Source organism: Tachypleus tridentatus, chromosome 7 (assembly GCF_004210375.1).
Source record: "Tachypleus tridentatus isolate NWPU-2018 chromosome 7, ASM421037v1, whole genome shotgun sequence".
Taxonomy (NCBI): Eukaryota; Metazoa; Arthropoda; class Merostomata; order Xiphosura; family Limulidae; genus Tachypleus; species Tachypleus tridentatus.
In genome coordinates this window covers 173,829,676-173,849,582 of record NC_134831.1, presented here as the reverse complement: position 1 = coordinate 173,849,582, position 19,907 = coordinate 173,829,676, and the positions used below count along the sequence as shown (strand labels likewise).

The following is a 19,907-nucleotide window of genomic DNA, read 5'->3' as shown; positions in this document are numbered from 1 at the left end:
GAAGCTCCAACGGCGAAAAAGATTCAACCCACTCATTCTGCCAGCAGGTCATTCGGTTACCCCGTCACGTGACAATTGTAAATACAGTTGTAGAGTCTGTATTAAAAAATTTCAAGTACAATTATAGTGCTGTAATATGGAGTTTCTATTCTATAGAACTATAAGTAAGATTCAAGTGTCTCCAATACAGAGTTCCAAGTACAATTATAGTGTCAATTCTATAAATCCATAATTACGATTGAAGTCTGTAATATGAATTTGTAAATACGATTGTAGTGTTTGTATTATAGGGCTACAAATACGATTAAAGTGTATGTAGCATTGAGTTCCAAGTACAATTACAGTACCGTTCTATAGAACTATAAACGCGATCCAAATGTCTGTAATATAAGGTTGTAAATACAAATATATTGTCTTTTCTCCAGAACTATAAATACACTACAGTTGTATCGAAAGGTAACGTTCCATATATTGTGAACGCAGTCAAATGACACTGTTGAACTAGAGTTATCTAGATATACAGGCCAGCATTTGATTGTTCACTCGCGTGGAAATTGTTCAGAATATAACTGTTTCAAACACGTTCAAGTTTTTCAAATGATCCATAAAACTATTGACTCCCCATTAGACACGCTGCAATGAATGTAAAATTTCTGTGTCAGAAAAAACTGTTTTAGTAAGCGAGCATTTGTGACTGAAATTGATATAGAATTGATGTCATCTAGCTGATGTAGAATTTAATACAAAAACTATGTAAACAATATTATGTTTGGTTTCTTTTGTTCTTAACGACCATTTTATTCAAAATTAATAAGTAGAGTCTGAACGGAATAAATTAGTAATGTTTTATTTAAAGCAATAAAATGTATTACACCAAAAAGAAAGATCAGAACAGTCAACCAATAGACTTAGATCAGTTAAATCACCACCTTAACTACCATCACAGAAATAAATAACATACGGAATAAATTAGTGACTCAGGTTTTACTGTTGTAGAAGAAAAACAAACTTATTTATAAGAGACAGTTTTAGCGCCATCTATCACAAGGGTTTCTCCTGTTATGTACGAAGCTTCGTAAGAAGCGAGAAAAGCGATTGCATTGGCGACCTCTTGCGGTTGTCCTATGCGACCAAGCGGATATGACTCGGCTGCTTCTTTCTTAACCTGTAACATACAGATTTAAAAATATTTAGTTGCATTTGACGTTAAAGTTCAGTGTTAAAAAGAGAAAAATAAGTGTATATATATAAATTGTACTTACATTTACATTTATAAGTTATTCGACTAAACCGAATGGATGAGAGAAACCTCTGGCATAGAGTTCAAAATTATGGTAAGTGTGTATTCGGTGTAAGGTTTAAAAAATATCCCCAGTTAGTCTTTATTCTGGTTTGATTTTCGGTATTTCAATGATTGCAGGTTTTACGAATTCATTAAAATTTATTACTTAAACAAAACTACTTTTGCCATATAATATTCAGTATTAAATTCTTAAATGTATTATAAACCAGTATGATTGTTATCAGTATGATAGAAACACACACACTATCTAACAGGGCTCTGAGATTAGATAAACAAACAAATAAACTTGAAACTGAACAATTAATTACTGTAAATAAATAAAAACGACATTTCCAGCACCTTATAATGACCATGAAAAAATAAATTAGTTTTATGATATGTGTTTATCATAACCCCACATGTACCGACACGATCAACATTAACAAGCACATCCTTCTATACTGTTCATATAAAAAGCAGTCCCACGGTGGCGCAGTGGTAAGACTTCGCATTCAAAACCCAAAAACCATCAGTTTGATTTCTCTTGATGAAGACTGAAAATAGCCAGATGTGACATTGTTGTAATAAAACACACACATGAACCGAATAGCTTACAAATCCATTACTTTGTTGGTCAGGACGTTCCTATTAACATTTGGGTTACAAACAATAGTAAACAGAAATAACGCCAATATTCCAAAAAATACCAACAGTTTATGCTGGATTTCACACTATATAACTACATTTAATTAACAAGAGTGACCAGTATTTTCTATAAATCTACTGACTTTTTCTAACTTTAAATAACTCGTATTATAGTTATATATCAACAAACTGATACACTTTTCACATACTTCCTTTATGTCTGATCCAATAGTTGAGAATATATTTGTTTCAATAAATCCGGGACTGCAAAATAAAAATAAGCACAGAGCATTAGCATGTAAAATATTTAAAACATTTTTTTTTACAAACTTTAACTGCTGAGTGACACCAACCAAATTATTCTATTCTTTCTAAATTCTCACAGATTTGAAACATTATACGTTCGACGTGTTAGAAATACGAAGAAAATTAAATAATAAATAAATAAATATAAAAACTAATAACAGAAATCAAACTAAATAGAAATATAGATATTCTATTAAAAATCATTTATAAATAGAGTGAGAAATACATGTATAGTCTTAAGTGTGACACCGGGAATAGCCTGTGTCAAACAAGAATTGCCAGAGGATTGACAGAAGGTGCTGTTAACGTGTTATCTACCTGTCCTCCTTCAACTCCAGTCTGTAACTACAAATATAGAGACGTTGATCTAAGAAAACCTGTTGTGTGTCCTTACGTTAAATTCCCAAGAAACTTCTCTATTGCTTGAAAATTTCATTCTCCAAACTTCCTATAATTCTATTTCTAAAATAACAAAGTGTGTTTCAACAGGGAGGTGGAACTCAGAACCTGAATGGTATCTTATGCAACAGGTCAAGCTAAATAGCCAGGTATAACACTAACAGTGCTGAACTACTGGCAATAGAAAGTCACATAACCATCAGCACACGTTAACACAAAAGCTTTGTTGAATCTTAGATATATAAAACGGAATTTACTGCTGCTATGTCACTCTGACAGTGCAGAATGTGTTGAACAACATTACGTCTGGAACCTTAGAACTTCCCGAAAGCAAATAACAGAAGAACTTATAACTCAAACAATACAGATTATCTGATATCCTGTCTCATCGATAATTGTAATTTTGTTCAGTTGTGATTAAGGTATACCAGAATTTCCACTTTTTAAAACTTAACAGGAGATAGGGAACTTCTCAAAATAATTGATCTTTTACAGTTCTGAAAAACCTCAAAATTCTCTCTTGTCAACTGTCTTGAGATGATAAAAAATAGATAAAAACTGGATAACTGTATTTTCTACAAGTTTAGCGTAAAACTACAGAAACAGCTACCTCCATTAACCGTACTTAATTTTGAGTTGATAAACAAATTATGAGCACCCACTGCCAACTTTGGCTAAATATTGTAGGATCATCCATGAGTGTGAACCCTAATCCTTGAGGTCAGAGATGGGGAGTATAAGAGACTTGGGAAGGCTTAGCTTCCACATGTTTTGCTTCAAAAAATATTATACAGTATAAAAGACGTACTCGTCCTAGGCGTCCGGCGCAGCGAAGTGGCTAAGGCACTCGACTCAAAATCTAAAGGTCACGCGTTCGAATCTCTATTACACCAAACGTGCTCGCCCTTTTAGGCGTGGGTGCGTTATATTCCACTATTCCTTGGTAAGAGTGGCCCAAAAGTTGACGGTGGGTAATGATGCCTTTCCCCCTATTCCAAAACTTACGCGTTATGCCTTCGCGTAGCTTTGCGTGAAATTCAAAAACCAAACCAAACTCATCCCCAATGACGGAAAGAGTTTATGTCAGTCTAACAATTTAAATTATTTCATGAACTTTAGTAAAGTTAATTGTGTTAATTCTTGGTTTCACTCAGAGTCAAAGCTCTACCATCCACCACAAAATTTAATTCCTGAGTATTTCATTCATGTTTGGCCTGGCATGGCCGAGCGCGTAAGGCGTGCGACACGTAATCCGCGCTAAACATGCTCGCCCTCCCAGCCGTGGGGGCGTTATAATGTGACGGTCAATCCCACTATTCGCTGGTAAAAGAGTAGCCCAAGAGTTGGCGATGGGTGGTGATGACTAGCTGCCTTCCCTCTAGTCTTACACTGCTAAATTAGGGACGGCTAGCACAGATAGCCCTCGAGTAGCTTTGTGCGAAATTCCAAAACAAACAAACAAATTCATTCATGTTTAGAGTCTCTCAACAATAACATACAATAAATAAATCAACATTTATATTATTTAAATAACGTTTAGTTTTGAATTATATGTATATTTATATGATAAATAAAATCACATGTATGTATATATATATATATATATCAAAACGTGACGTGACAGGCACCATGTATCGCAATATGTATGTGATATGTGACAGGAGAGGAAAACCAAAACAAAATACTCGCCAAATTAATGTATCCACCACAGGAGGTTAACTGATAAAACAAAATAAAAATTAATATGTATCTAAAACATATTTCTGAATATAGGTTATGAACACATAAAAACACACTTACTTTACTGAGTTCACTCTGATTTCTTTGGGAGCAAGATCTGGCAAAATAAGAAATTTTTAAAGACAGTCAAACCGGTGATGAATATCTATTTCTCTGGTTTACGTTTCATTGCTTTTGATATAAACACTGGTACCAGCTTTTAATTTTTTTAAAACGATCATCGAAAAACGTTTTCTACAGGTGTGAAATTATATTAAGACAAAAACAGATCAAAAAGTAATAAATAATCGATATTATTTTAAAGAATATTCACTCTCATTTCAGTTAATCATAAATAACCTAGGTAACGTGTATAGTGATTATACAGTGTATTGACAGAACACCAGTAAATTCTATTTAGAATAATCTGTTACACTTTTAAATCGATGTAGTAATATTACACTTGCATATTAACATTGGAGGACGGTTACTATTGCTCAATGGGCAAAACAGAATTTTTATGAACTCTTTAAACTAATACTGAAAGAAAGACTTAGTTAAGTTTGACATTTCTCAGTCAGTTACCAAGCTAATACTAACAAGAACCTTAAAGATTGAAGTTAGAATTTACGTATTTTATAATAAAACTAAATATAAAATACAAATAAAAATCATCTTAAGAAAATACATATTGAATTGTGTGTTATTCTATAAAAATTAGTTATTTTATTTTTAAGCTTAAAGTTATGCCATAGAAACTAGTCGTGTTGTTAACTCCTTCTGACGAACGTTTTAGTAATTATATTTGATTAATCTAGGATTCAAAAGTGTCACTATGGGTTTAAATTCGGTATACTTCTATCAGTAACCATTTCTAGGAGGAAACCTACTGGTCAAAAGTGATGATGAAACAGAGGTGGCTGTAAATAACTTAATCACTCACACAAGAGAATTTGCTGTTTACGATGTGCAAATAAACAAAACCTTACTTCAAAAAACATAACTTATAATTGATAAACAGTCCCAATTGTTTTACATAAAATTGTGTTTGTTCTTCAAAATGTATGTGCTTGTTAAAAACTTACCTAATGCCACACTTCTGGTAAATTGATCTAAAGCGCCTTTCGAAATGGTATAGGAGAGAGCTCCTACATACTAGAAAAAAAAATATTAAATAATTTGATTAGAAATCAGATCTAGACAACGAAATAATTACTGTTATTATCGAAAACTATAAGTAAATCATAGGATAAAAATTAACGTGATATTAGAGGTAAAACTAGATAAATTACAAACTGAGAATTAATAAAAAATTTCGTTTCATTATTAAATTTTAATCAAATCAAATTTTACAATTTTTCACTGGCTCTTCCATATTAGACTACTTACTCCCTTTTGGCCGAGAACGCTTGAAACGTTGACAATTGAACCTTTACTTTCAATCAGGTGAGGAACAGCTAGCATCGTCAAATGGTATACAGCACTTGGAAGTCACAGAAGAAAAATATTTTGAATGTTTTTAAACTAACGATCACAGCAATAGATGGAGAGACTATCAAAACTAAACTGGTTTCGGTTGCACATCTTTAGTGAATATATATTTATATTTTAAATTTATTTCCCAACTGTTTCAGAACGATCATGTAGAGTTTTCCGGCGCTTCCCATGAATGAAAATTGTCTCTATATGAATATAAATTACAAGTTACTAGAATTTCATTTGCAAATGCGTTTTATTTCTAACGTACTTCACAATTACTCGATATTTCATATCCACTAATTCTCCATTTTACTTTAAAAAGATTTAATAGCAAATTATAACGTAACGTAGAATTTTTTTTATTTTAATATCAAAAACAATATTCTAATGTATGAATCCAATAAACTAGAGCTTGAAACTTTAAGAATCTAGACTTACAACATTTTCCTTATATCTGTATTCAACATATGTATAAAGTTCTTTTATTGTGTACATTTGAAATTCAAAATGTTTGCGTTTGTTTGTTGCTTGCTTTTTGTTTCTCCGTTGCGTTCTAAACGCAAGTCACACTTCTCACACGCGAATGTGCGCAAAAATACAGTTTTAAGTTGATATACACGTTTATCGTCTGCGACACAAACAGGTCATTTTCTACCGTTAACATATATACAGCATGAATAATTTCTCTGCAGACTTACCATTTCCTCTAAGTTTTGCTTAACATTTAATTACAGGCTTATTTATTTACTAATGACTATCTATACATTCAACTTATACAGAGAAGAAATATATGCAGAATTAGAATGTCGTGAGGGAAAAAGAAAACAACAGGCCTAATGCATAAAGTAAAATAGCGTTGTCTACCATAAAATACATTATGCAAAAATAAAAAGGTTTACATTATTATACTTGTTATGTAAATTGAGATTAAAATCATGGGAACCAATGTATTTTATTCTATTTTTCGTCCTCTGGATAGCTTGATCATAAAGTGAGTACTGTATCAAACTCATAGACACATATTAAATTTATATTAAAGGAAATTGAACATACCATTAAATACATATTTTTGTTTAAAATTTTAATATTCGTAGAAGGATGACGGGAAATGAGAGAAACAGAAGTAGGCTTATCCTGTTCACAAGAACGGGTACTAACACGTGTACCAGATAATCTAAATATTCTCCACAAGGGCCTGTTTATTCTTGCCAGTGAAGAAAAACCAAAAAAATTCTTCATAAGAAAGCTCTGATTTAAAACAGTTTCGTAGTTTACTTTCAAAAATCAAACCTAAAGTTTTGTTTTCATAAGTTCACAAAAAATATTTTTCTACCTTTTGAAATATGGAACGGGGAAACAGAGAGAGTGAGTGTTGTTGTTTTCAGAAAGCTCGGTAACACCGAGTAACACAACTGGTTTTTGTATAAATCTATTACGTGTCTAAATTATTTTCCTTATTCTTCCTATATAACTATTATGTACGTCCCAGTGACATAGCGGTATTTCTACGGACTTACAGCCTTAGAAACCGGGTTTCGATACCCCTGATGGCCAGAAAACAGATAGCCTTTTGTACTTAATTAGAAACAAATACTACTATATATATACAGTATTGATTACAGATTGTATACCCACACAGTCCTCTTGATTGTCTACATATATACATGTGTGTGTATTATGTGTATATTTTAATTACTTCTCCACGAAACTACTAGTTGCTAGCTTCGTTACCGAACATTGGTTTTCCAAACCAAATCTAGTGTTGCCAAAGAACCATCTTCAGCTGAGTCCAGTACTACTATTCCAGCGTTGTTAACCTGAAGAAAAAACAAAACATTTCTAATGTTCCTACTTTCCTCTTATATTCCTATCAATTTCAATCTTTTCGATTCAAAAAATAAAAGGTGTGTGATATGTTAACTGTTATCACGGAATTTTAGACATTTGGCCTCTAGTGCTTGGTCAGCTGTTAGGGTTAGGATCGAAACTTCTGATGCTGATTGAGTTTCTTATCAGGCAACAGGCGCTGTGATAATCTCTTTATTTTGAGGTAATTTCTCTTTTCTCCCTACCTCTTACTTTTAATGAGTACAGATTGTGATTATATATCGTGATCTGTGACCACATCCAGGTTGGAATATCTGATCCTTCTATGTCACTTCAATTAAAGAGCAGTGTTTTACAAGTACAGATTAATTCTAAGGAAGACTACATCACAAAATGTGTCCTAGGTGATTAAAATACGAAAAGCGTTTCATCTCTCCAAAGAACGATTTTCTTCTTAGTATTTAACTGTATTGTTAAACCTAATTAAGACTTGAGTACAGTAGTATGACACTGGCTGTTCTAGGATGATTTGTAATTTACTCGAACATAAATTTAATACACAAAAATGTAACCATAGGCTAAATAAAATACTTTCGTTAAATTTTTTTCCAGTTTACTTACTCAGGTTCTTTACTTGGAGTGCTAAGACTTTTATGTTCCTTTTAAAAGGGGGGCCTGTCAGGTTAAACTTTGGCCACAAATAATAATGAAATATTAGCCTTCAAATGTTTAAAAATTAGACTCAAAACGAAAGAAAAATTAATTATGTTATAGAAGTAATATGATAAATCTATATTTTTTGTAATAAATAAACTCACTAAAATATCCAGTCTTCCGTAGGTATCAATTGTTGACTTCATAATCCGTTCTATATCTGATTCTATGGTTAAATCACCGACGATACACAAAGGCTGAAATACAAAAGAAAGTGAACATTTTAAGTTAAAAAACAGGAATCAAAATACTGAGTTATGTGTATCACAGTAAACTGTTGTATGATGTTATTTGTTACTACAGCGTGTGTTGTATTAAAATGTAGTAAGTTATAGAAAGAGAAACATATTAAAATATTTCAAATAAAACAGATTTGTTTTGAAGCTAGGTATTAACTACAGGTATTAGAAATATCTGTATACATTAGGCTATATTACTAAAGGGTTAATAAAATACAATAAAACTCTGATAATAAATGAATGTTTAAGGAATAAAAAAAATATGGTGAGTTTCAAGATTATTTATCAACAAAATACTAAAGAAATCAAAATATTTTAACTTTTGAAACCATTGTGACTTTAAAGAAACATTGTTGACATGACGTTTTGTTAAAGTTAAAATAAATGTTTGAAATATAAAAACTTCACGAACGTGACAAAGCCACCCCAGTTATCTCAAAGATAATGCCCGAGAGTTTATAACATGATTAATCGAGTTTCGATACCATTGTGTAATTTTATTTTTAACAACAAAAAACATTAGGTGGATGGATAGCATCTGCTATTTGCATCGGCCATGACACACCATATATGGTAATAGTAATGAAAATTCTTTCACGCACGTACAAATCTACAACTTTCTGTTTTTCTTTTTTTTTTTTGCATTATAAGTAAGCTTAACAACACCAACAGAATTTGGAAACTGTTCACATAAAATAAACATCTGATAAACTCCTCTGTAGAAATATGTTCCTTGTGTTTTCAAGCTCAGTACAGTGTATTTTGTTGTTAGTATAATTATGATTTCAATATAACTTATCACATTCCAATTACATTTGATTACGTTCCAATCATAATTAATTGATTTAATTGTGATGTATCACGATTAACATATGATTTATTATATATTACTTATCATCTATTAACTTTTAATTGCAATCTGTTACATTATGGTTATAATTGAGCATTTTAATTATTATGTATTACGTATTAATTTTAATCTATTACGTTTTAATTACTATGAAACTAGTTAACTAACCACGTTTCACTAGAGGTGGCCGTTTGTGAATCAAATATTTGGAACTTTCAGTTATTTCATTTCTCTGTTCACAAGTATTTGTTTGTGTGTTGGTAAACATATATTCTGTGTTGAAACAAGTTAAGTATATTTACAAGAATACATTATAGAACCACGATGTGAGAATACTTCCATGTGTTTTCTTCACAGACTCAGAACAATACCAGAGTTGTAACAACTACATATTTCTTATTTATTTCTTTTTCTTCAAAACTAAAGGTCAAAATGTGTCAGTATTTCTCATTAGTAGAAGAAAAAACGACATTTACTCTCCTAATACCTCTAAAGATTTTAAAAATTTAATCAATGTTTCGCCTGTGTGGCTTCATCAGGTTTAATATGTTCGAATATTAAACGTTGGATAAAATGAATATAAATATATATCTGGAGAATGAACATAGTTTTTTTCTGATTTTTATCTAAGCATTTCTTTTGTATTCAATACTTTTATGTTATATCATGTTTCGTCAAACCTTTAGATAATAAGGTGAAATTGTTTCACACTTTTTAGCAGATTTTGCCAAATTTTCTTGGTTTCTTCCAGTCAAAGCTAGCTTCGCTCCTAGGCGTGAGAACAACACGGCAGTGGCTCTACCTATCCCTGAACTAGAACCTAATTTTAGATATCCACTTAAGTATCTCAATTTGTAGTTGAAGAAAACGTTTATAGCTTTAAACAAACATGTAAAGAATGAACACTTAGTTTATCAGTATTAATATGAATGTTGTTTATTTTAATTTATACTCATCAAAAAAAGAAACGCAAAAAGATATTTTTGTTATTTTAAAGAAAAATATATGTAATAATGTTATAAGCTCAGAGTATGTGATGTTACACGTGTTAAGGCACTGATTGTCAGACCAAAATGACAATAAAAGTTGTGCACTTTGAAAAACATCGGATCTTTCGCCAAAACGCATTCGTGTCCAATAAATTTGTTTGAGAGATCTGCATGTTCTGCAAGTGCAACATGTGCAAAATCCCTATAAAAGTGACGGGTTATCGGTTTCCATAGCTCAGTGTTAAGCCACCGACACGCAATACAGTTACGCCAAGACTGACTAAAGCACAACGCAACAACACTATTGGTCGTTTGGAAGCAGGCGAATCTCGATCAGATGTTGCCAGAGCTGTGAATGTTCACCCAAGCACCATCACAAGGCTATGGAATCGTCATCAACAACATGGATCAACTTGTGACCGTCCACGATCTAGCAGCCCTCGTGTGACCACGCCCGCACAAGATCGCTACATCCGGTTACGTCACCTTCGGGACAAAACCACCACTGCGACGTCTATTGCCTTAACCATACCAGGGCTGCGTAGGATTTCCGATCAGACCGGACGCAACCGTCGACGAGATTCTTAGGCCCCATGTGCAACCCATCATGGTGAACGTCAACGACTTTTTTCAACATGACAACGACCGTCCTCACACAGCCCGATTCACCACTGTCTTATTGAGACACCACAACATCAACGTTCTTCCACGGCCCTCCAGATCACCAGATGTAAACCCCATCGAACATCTTTGGGACGAGTTGGACCGACGTCTGCGACGGCGACAACCTCAACCGCAGACTCTACCTCAGCTTGCAGCAGCTTTGCAGGCTGAGTGGACAGCCATTCCACAGGATGTGATTTGTCATCTCATTGCTTCTATGGGCAGGAGATGCCAAGCAGTTATTGATGCTCACGGGGGGCATACTCGTTATTGACGTTGAGTGACAATAAACTTCAAATAGTGAGCGTGGACTTCACCTTTGCAGACTTTGGATGTTCACCAGTGAATGTGCAAAGTTTCACACATGTCATACAGAACTACCGGAATAAACTTCTTAACAATATGTCTCAAATTGTGCCTTTTGCGTTTGTTTTTTTGAAGAGTATATTTTATTAAACGTTTATTTTATTACTTGTGTACAGCCCCTCACAAACGACAAGATAGGTAAAACCACCCCAACCCCACAGGTAACCTTAACATCACTTGTCATATCTTACTGAAATAAATACATTTTGTGAATCAAATAATTGAAACTTTTTGTTATTTGATTTCATTGTTTGCTGGTATTTGTTTATGTGTTGGTAAACAAATATTCTGGGTTGAAACAAGTAAAGTATATTTGAAATAATACATTATAGAACCATGATGTGAGAATACTTCCATGTGTTTTCTTCACAAACCAAGAACAATACCAACCAGAGTTGTAACAATTATATATTTCTTATTTATTTCTTTTGTTTCTTAATTAAAGGTAAAAATGTGTCAAAATTTCTCATTGGTGGAAGAAAAAACGATATTTACACTCCTAATAACTCTATAGGTTTTAAAAATTTAACCAATGTTTCGCCAGTGTGGCTTCAGCATGTTTATTATGTTCGAATATTAAAAGTTGGATAAAATGAGCATAAATATATATCTGGAGTGTAAACATAATTTTTTTCTAATTTTTTATTTAAACATTTCTTATGTGTTAAAAACTTCTATATTACATCGTATTCTGTCTAAATTAAGTTTTTGTACTAAACACTTCTATGATATGTTATGTTTCGTCAAACCTTTAGATTATAAGGTGAAACTGCTTCACATTCTTCAGCAGATTTTGTCAAATTTTCTTGGTTCCTTCCAGTCAAAGCTAGCCTCGCTCCCAGGCGTGAGAACAACACAGCAGTGGCTCTACCTATCCCTGAACTAGCACCTAAATATTTAGATATCCACTTGAGTATCTTAATTTGCAGAAGAAGAAAGAGTTTATAGCTTTTAAACAAACATGTAAAGAATGGAAACTTAATTCATCAATATTAATAAAAATGTCGTTTATTTTAATTTATTGTATTAAACATTTATTTTATTACTAGTGCACAGCCCGTGACAAACGACGAGGTAGGTAAGACCACTTCAACCCCACAGTTTGCCTTTACCTTACATTTCATAAGTTACTGAAATAAATACATTTTGTGAAATATACCTTGGCCAATAAAGAGCTAGTAAAGTGTAATCGATGCAGTGAAACGTTAGTAAATACAGTTATGAGCCAATCAGAATTAAGATAATTTATGAAACGAATTCGTAACGTATTCATTAATAATAAAGCAAAATCTATAAACAACAAAAATGGAAAAATATTTCTTAATTTAAAATTTCTAGGCTTGGTGATCCAGACTACATCATCACTTTAAGCTTAACGCTCACTATACTTAAATGGTTTCACGACACCATCACCCTCTCATAGACCTCTTGCATCCACGTCACTAAAATCATAAAAAGCACCCCATAATTGAACTATTCTATTTGAATAAATGCATTTTAGGTTTTATGAATTCTTTTATTTCAAGAACTCATGGGAGAGTTGACATTACACACACACACACTGGTTTTTGTATGAGTTAAATGACGAACAGTAAAATTTGATTATATTAATAAATCTGTGATTAACGTAACCTGCTGGTCCAGCTTTTGCTCAAAAACTTCGTGAAGTGGTCATTGATCAAATCAGCTACAACATTAGCTGATTTGTAGCCATTAAAATGTAATGAAACATTCGTTTCTTATACAACACAAATTAATAAAATAACCTGATAAAACACTAAATATAGTAAAAACACATTAGTATGGAGGTGCCCGGGTCGTTTACCAGGAACACGTTTATTCAGACTAAAACTGTCCAAATGTAACGTTTTCATAAACCATACGTATATACCAGTTACCATTTTATCATAACGACAATTTAAATTTATATTTCCAGTTACAAATATTTGTGTACAAAATGTGTAACGTTTAGATATTGTTTGTTATACATGAAGGGAAATATTTTTTTACAGTATTTCACAAATACAACAATGTGAAATAAAAACATATTTAATACGCTTATTATAAAATAGTTTTGATTGTTTGATAATGGATAGAGAAATAGGTATCAGATGTACAGTTCGAAAGGTAACGGTAAGAGGATATACAACATGTTTTTATTGTATAATTTTACATACCTGTGATTATCGCCACCTTCTGGTGAAGTTTCTTATCTGTAGATATAGAGGTTGCCATCCTATATGTTTATACAAGTAATCTGGAAACAAACAGCAACATACAATTTATTCTCAGGCCCCAACAACGTATTGCTACGTTTTAAAAATGTTAGTTTGAGAAAATAAAACAACAACAAAAACACCACACAGCTTTAATTATATTGTGCTAAATATAAATAACCTTCAAACAATAACACAAGTCTAATGCCTCTGGCGAGAGAGAAAAACACAATAAACAAATTATATATTCTTACATATATATACAATATTTTAACAAAAAAATTAAACTTTGTTCATTTCACTGAAGTTTTTTTTCCAAATACATTTATATATCACATTACTTCATGCAGAATAATAGACTTACCAGGAATTAGTTGACTTCAGACTGTTTGAAGATCTCTTTCCTTTACTGTCAGACAAACTGTTGATTGCTGATTCGTTAATTAGGCAAGCTTCGAGTTACTGATTGGTTGGTTAGGTTCGTCCTGCAATGCAACGGAAACTTTCCGTTCAATATACAACATTCACAAACCACGTGACTGATAAAAGATGACTTTAAACGTTTTTATCATGGAATATAAACTGTACAATAGTTACAATTATAAAGTTTTTACCAGATTAACCTGGCACCCTGAGACACAACAACTATATGTAATTAGCTGGTGATAGAAATAACACGAAATACTGGCGGGTGGATCCATTAGTATTCAATAATAAATAATTTTTAAGTTTATATAGCGGGGTACTTCTTTTAATTATTTAAAGTTTGTACATTACATTAACAGGATATTATGCAAGGGCTTGATTCTGCTCTGGGAGATCGACATGCAAGATTTAATTGAAAAAAATTCAACATTTCTACTCAGTCAGTGGTTATATATGACAGTCTTCTCGTCTACCAGAAAAGTTAGCTTTCACTAATCACTTGACTTATTTCCAGTACATAAGTAGGTCAACCTGAAAAAATTAACTAAAACATTTCAAACACTTCTACACAGTCAGTGGTTGTTGTATATGGTAGCTTTCTGGTCACATACAACTACCAGCAAAGCTTGGTTACCGTACTTAACTTCAGTTTAATAACTAAACATCTGCTACAGATACTATAAAAATACATCAGATGCATCTTATTAATTTTAATAATCAACTTTTATATATTATTACTTTAAAAATACTACATTATGCTCTCAAGTTAATATATTTATTGGAATTGTACTTTTTTAAATACGGGATTTCTAGAATAATACAAAAGAATTCTAATCGCACACACTGAAATTTCTAAGTCAATTTATTTTAGGCCTAACATAAAATACGCCTTTATCAATCTGTGTACGTTTTCTGCCCTAGTTTAATTAGGGCTAATCGTTCGTAATACTTGTGATAAATAAATTGATTATGTTAGTTTAAAACGGAAAGATAGAGTTTAAAGAAACAATTGATAAGCTGTTGTGTGTGCGCATGCGTATTTTCAATTCAAATAAAAACTGAGTATTATTATGATAGATTATATAATTTAATTGAAAATATTGAATTACGTTAAACATCCTTTAAAATTTTTGATAACAAACATTCAAATAATTCTATTTAAAATACACGTTGTTATATATTTATAAGTGATGTTCATGTAACTATTAAATAAATGAAATCATATGCTCATTAATAAGAATGCATCAGTAACAGATCGTGAGAGCGAACCAACTATTCAGCCATGGCCAGGTACTTGGTACGTTCGCTCGTAATTGGAGAGTCGCGGGTTTGAGCATCCGCCATACGAAACATGATCGCCGTGTTGGCGTTATAATGTGATAGTCGATTTCACTATTCGTTGGTAAAAGAGTAGATCAGAAGTTGGTGGTTGGTGATGATGACTTATTGCTTTCCCTCAAGTCTCACTGTAAATTAGGGACAACTAGCGTAGATGGCCCTAGTGTTTACAGAAAATGAAGTATTGGAATTTAACATACTATGGTTGAAGTAAAATCGTTTTAATAATTGGAACATTTAGAAACATAATATATATGTATTATTTCTGTAGAATAACTTGTTAGTCAGATATTGCATATGAACATTAATATACTAACAAAAAACAAATAATACTATTGTCTATCGAGTGTACTTAACTTCACAGAACTTTAAATATAGTCGTCACTTTCAGCTTCATATGAACGTACCTTATATTTACAAAACATATACAAAATTATTGTATAACGGAGATTCCTAAGAGGAGAGACATGTTAAAAAACGTTCCTGTTTATACTAATCACAAGAAACGCTCTCAAGGTCATAATAAGAGTTACTAAAACGTCTTTAGAGAGACCGAATTCAGATTGTTAACGACAGACTGACGTCATCACAGCATAAGAGAAACTTCGGCGAATGTTTACATTATCATGTACAAAACTGCCAAGATAAAAAAAGTTGGGACATTGATGTAGTATCTGTTTCAAAAGTGTGAGTATGGATACAAGTGAGAAGGCTGCTAATTTGCCGACTTTATCTGCAACCAATGAGCCACTGGTTTTGTTTCTGTACTTTAGTGTTGCCAAACAATCAAAAAAATGACCAATTAAGTGTCAGAACTACTTGCAGGTAAATGTGTTTACTATTTGGAACATTATAATAATACCAGGAAGTGTTTTTTTTTAAATTTTTCTTTGAAGATCGAAAATCAGTTGTCACGACCTCAAAGCCAGTTCTTGATGAGCTCGAAGATCGTTCTTCCTGAGCTTAAATGAGTCACAACCATCACTAGATGAATCTCTGAATCTCTTTGTAAGTAACATATTGCCATGGTTGTTAATATCAGATAACATAGTTGAGTTATACAGTGTAATGAATAAGGGATGTTATGGAAAGTATTCTTAATGAACGTTTTGCTATTTATACTAAATGAATTTAGAGTTAATTAGTTTAATCAAGGTATTCAGATATTGATTGTAACATATAATATTTTGACAGAATATGAAAAAGTGCTTTATGTGAAATTTAGTCATGGTGTCAGATTCTTTACTGTAACAGTAAATTCCTTAAGTTAGTGCTTGTGTGCTCTACTCATCACTGCATTCCTCAATTAAATTAAAGTGTGTCTTGTGGAATTAGTTAAAACTCCAATGGCTAAGCCTTCCCGGTTGGCCTGTCTGTTATATTGTGGTGTTTTAAAGTCATTTTCAGTTTACAGTTTATTAACCTAAACTAATTTGTGTATGTAAATTATGGTTATTATTAAGAATTTATCAATTTTAATAATTAACAACTTAATTATTATGTTACAAATCTCCTTTTCACCAAATGTAAAATTGAAATTATAATCTGTAGCATTAGGAACAAACGTATTTCATGGTTCATCGCACCCTTAAAATATTTTTTTCTTTTATACTTTGTGTCTACAATCTTTCTATGGTGTGATGTCACTTGTTATCTAATAATTTAAATTTGGCTCCATAAAACATTTCCTGGCGATACTTCGGTTATTCTGAAATTCTGACACTGTTACACTGAGGGAAGTCAATGAACTTCATATCACTGCAGTATTATATAAAAGACGTCAAAGTTGTATTCAGCAAATTATGTTATTGAATAGTCAATGTATATTTAAAGCATCATTTGGTATATGGTAACCATTGTGGAATATCAATAATAAAGTACTGCAGAGATATATCATATAACTGTTTGAGTTCTGAAACAAAATAAAACAATAGATAATGTAAACCTATAACAATTACAGTTAAGTAGATGAAAGTGTTATTCTTCCTCAGTTCCATGTGTAGAACAGACAACAGTTAATCTGAGATACACTTTTCACGTTCTTCCTTTGTTTCTAATCCAACAGTTGAATAGATGTTGGTTTCTATAGTTGCAGGACTGTAAAATAAAAATCAGTTGAAAATAGAAAGACATATTTACAGGTAACATATTTAAAGTATTATTTACGGATAATATTTTATCACAAGTTACATCTTTTACGGTACGTAAGAATATTTTTAGAACAGGTGTGACTATACACAAGTGTAATAGCTGTAATTTTTAATAAAGTAAACTTGTATCAAAACTAGTATTTACTAAACGTAACTGTTGGTGACATCAGTTTGGATGGCTGTTTTTTTTGAATTAATGAGCTATCTGTGCTGTACTCACCATGGGCATCGAAACCCGGTTTTTAACGGTGTGAGCCCCCAGACACGTCACAGTGTTACTGGGGAGCAGATGACATCAACCAAAGTATTCGATTCTATTCAAATTCACACACGTTTCAAACGACACTTCATATTAAAAACAATTATTACCACAATGAATAAAATTTGCAACTAATGCTTCTGGTTAAAGTGAAAATAGATTTGGATATCCAATTGGTTTGTGCTTTATAGAAAAGTTAAGAGATTAATGTATATTTTATATAAGGGACCGGTAGCAGTCTAAGATAGTTTGTCCAGAGAGTAAATTTTGGGGCCTTGGATGTGCTTTAAGTGTGACAGTCAAATTCAAGTATTCGGTCACACAAGACTTACCATATTATTGATAGTGGACGCTGTTAAAAACATCTCATTAGTGTATGAACGGAAATGCACAGACTTGACTGAAAGTATATAATAGCAAACGTCACCACCAAGGCTATTCTCGAACCTGTGACCTGTAAAAAGGCATCGACTGCTACTATATAACGTGCCCATAGCTGATAGTGTAGAATGTGTTAAAAAGCACAGTCTCGAACCTTAGACCTACCCAAAAGTAAGTAATAAGGTAACCAATAATCCACTAACGACCATCAATTCATATTCATTGAAACAATACAGATTAACCAATATCTTATCTCGTTGATAATCATAGTTTGTTCAATTATCGATAATATAGATTAATTTTACTTTTTGTTGGTTCAACAAGAAATAGGTAACTAATCAAAACAAGTGTTCTTTTCCTGTTCTAAAAGATTCTGGAAATAGCTCAAAATTCTTACTGATTAACTAATATACGATCACTAACTCTTGCGTGATCAAATTTTCACTGATCATCTCTCTTCAGATAAAAAAATCAAAACTTCGTTACATTGTTTTACAATTTTAGCGGAAAACTACACAAGCAGGAAATAGTAAACAGAACCCTCCGCCTACTCTTGTGATTGTACCATCACTACAACTGTGAATTTAAGATTCACCAACAGAGTAGGCTAAACATTAGGCTACGGCCAGCCTTAAATAAAAACATATCAAAATATCACATGCACCAAAAACGTTCCTACGAATATCGATTATACAGAAGGAAAGAAAGAACAACCTTACTTTACGGAGTTTACTCTGACATGCTTGGGACCAGCAAGGTCTGAAAACGATAAAAAGATAAAAATTGAAAATAGAGAGAGGATTTTATTGTAACAGTACCAATGTTTAAAAAAAAACAAACTGTAAATTTGTTTTATTTAATGTTTACATTAAACCCTCTATCAACAATAAGTTACTTTCTCGGATTATTAATAAATAAATAAAAATCATTGTGTGTGTGTGTGCGTGTAGTTACACCAAGACAAAATAGTTCAGAAAGGAATACATAGTAATTATTTTAAAGAATACTTACTGTTACGATTTAGTAAAGATGACTGACATAACCTTGTTAATAATAGAACTATATTTTTTGTAACGGAGGTATAGAGTAAGCTGTAGTTTCACTTACAATACAATATAGTGAAATTACGCAAGAATGTTTACTGTAGTGGAGGGTTACTGCAGTGAATCGGAAAAATTCTATGTTTTGAAACTGTGTTCACTGATACATTCAATTACTAATTAACTAACTAACTCTCTCTCACTTTTTTTAAAGACAATTCGTTTCACTGTGCGTCACATGTCATCACGACGTTATGCCCAAAACTCCCTCCAGACTACATTTTGGATTACTTCACCTAAAGATAAAGAATAATCTATTCAACATCAGAAGTATTTACCATTCCATGATATAAAACGTCAGTTGTTGATATTTTCCATCCTCATCTCTCTGGGATGTAAAACGATAAAAGATCAAAGACATAAGAATAAAATGTAAAAATAATTATGTTTATATTTTTATTAGTTTTTAATTAATATATTTTGAGATAAAAAATTTATTAAAATATATTAGCATTATTACAAATATATTTGTATTATCATGTCGTTTGTCACTAAATGGTGTTAACATACGATAAAAGATTAGTTTTATACTCCAAACACAAACACAAATAGTCTTAAT

At 32.0% G+C, this 19,907-nt stretch overlaps 1 protein-coding gene across 2 annotated transcripts; it reads right to left on the bottom strand.

Annotated features, from left to right (window-relative positions):
* Nucleotides 1–833: 833 nt before the first annotated feature.
* On the bottom strand, nucleotides 834–14,439 carry LOC143257275 (3-oxoacyl-[acyl-carrier-protein] reductase FabG-like). Of its 2 annotated transcripts, XM_076515712.1 has the most exons (10): nucleotides 14,059–14,439; nucleotides 13,656–13,735; nucleotides 12,228–12,367; nucleotides 8,476–8,568; nucleotides 7,562–7,647; nucleotides 5,741–5,834; nucleotides 5,437–5,506; nucleotides 4,433–4,469; nucleotides 2,137–2,191; nucleotides 834–1,165 (listed from the first exon to the last, which is right to left on the bottom strand). In XM_076515712.1, the coding sequence occupies exons 2-10, from the start codon at nucleotides 13,711–13,713 to the stop codon at nucleotides 1,010–1,012; spliced, it is 789 nt and encodes a 262-aa protein (XP_076371827.1). In that variant the 5' UTR covers nucleotides 13,714–13,735; nucleotides 14,059–14,439; the 3' UTR covers nucleotides 834–1,009. The 2 variants fall into 2 exon arrangements, with proteins under 2 accessions (XP_076371827.1, XP_076371828.1); XM_076515713.1 differs by lacking the exon at nucleotides 14,059–14,439 and having other exon boundaries at nucleotides 13,656–13,802.
* Nucleotides 14,440–19,907: the final 5,468 nt, after the last annotated feature.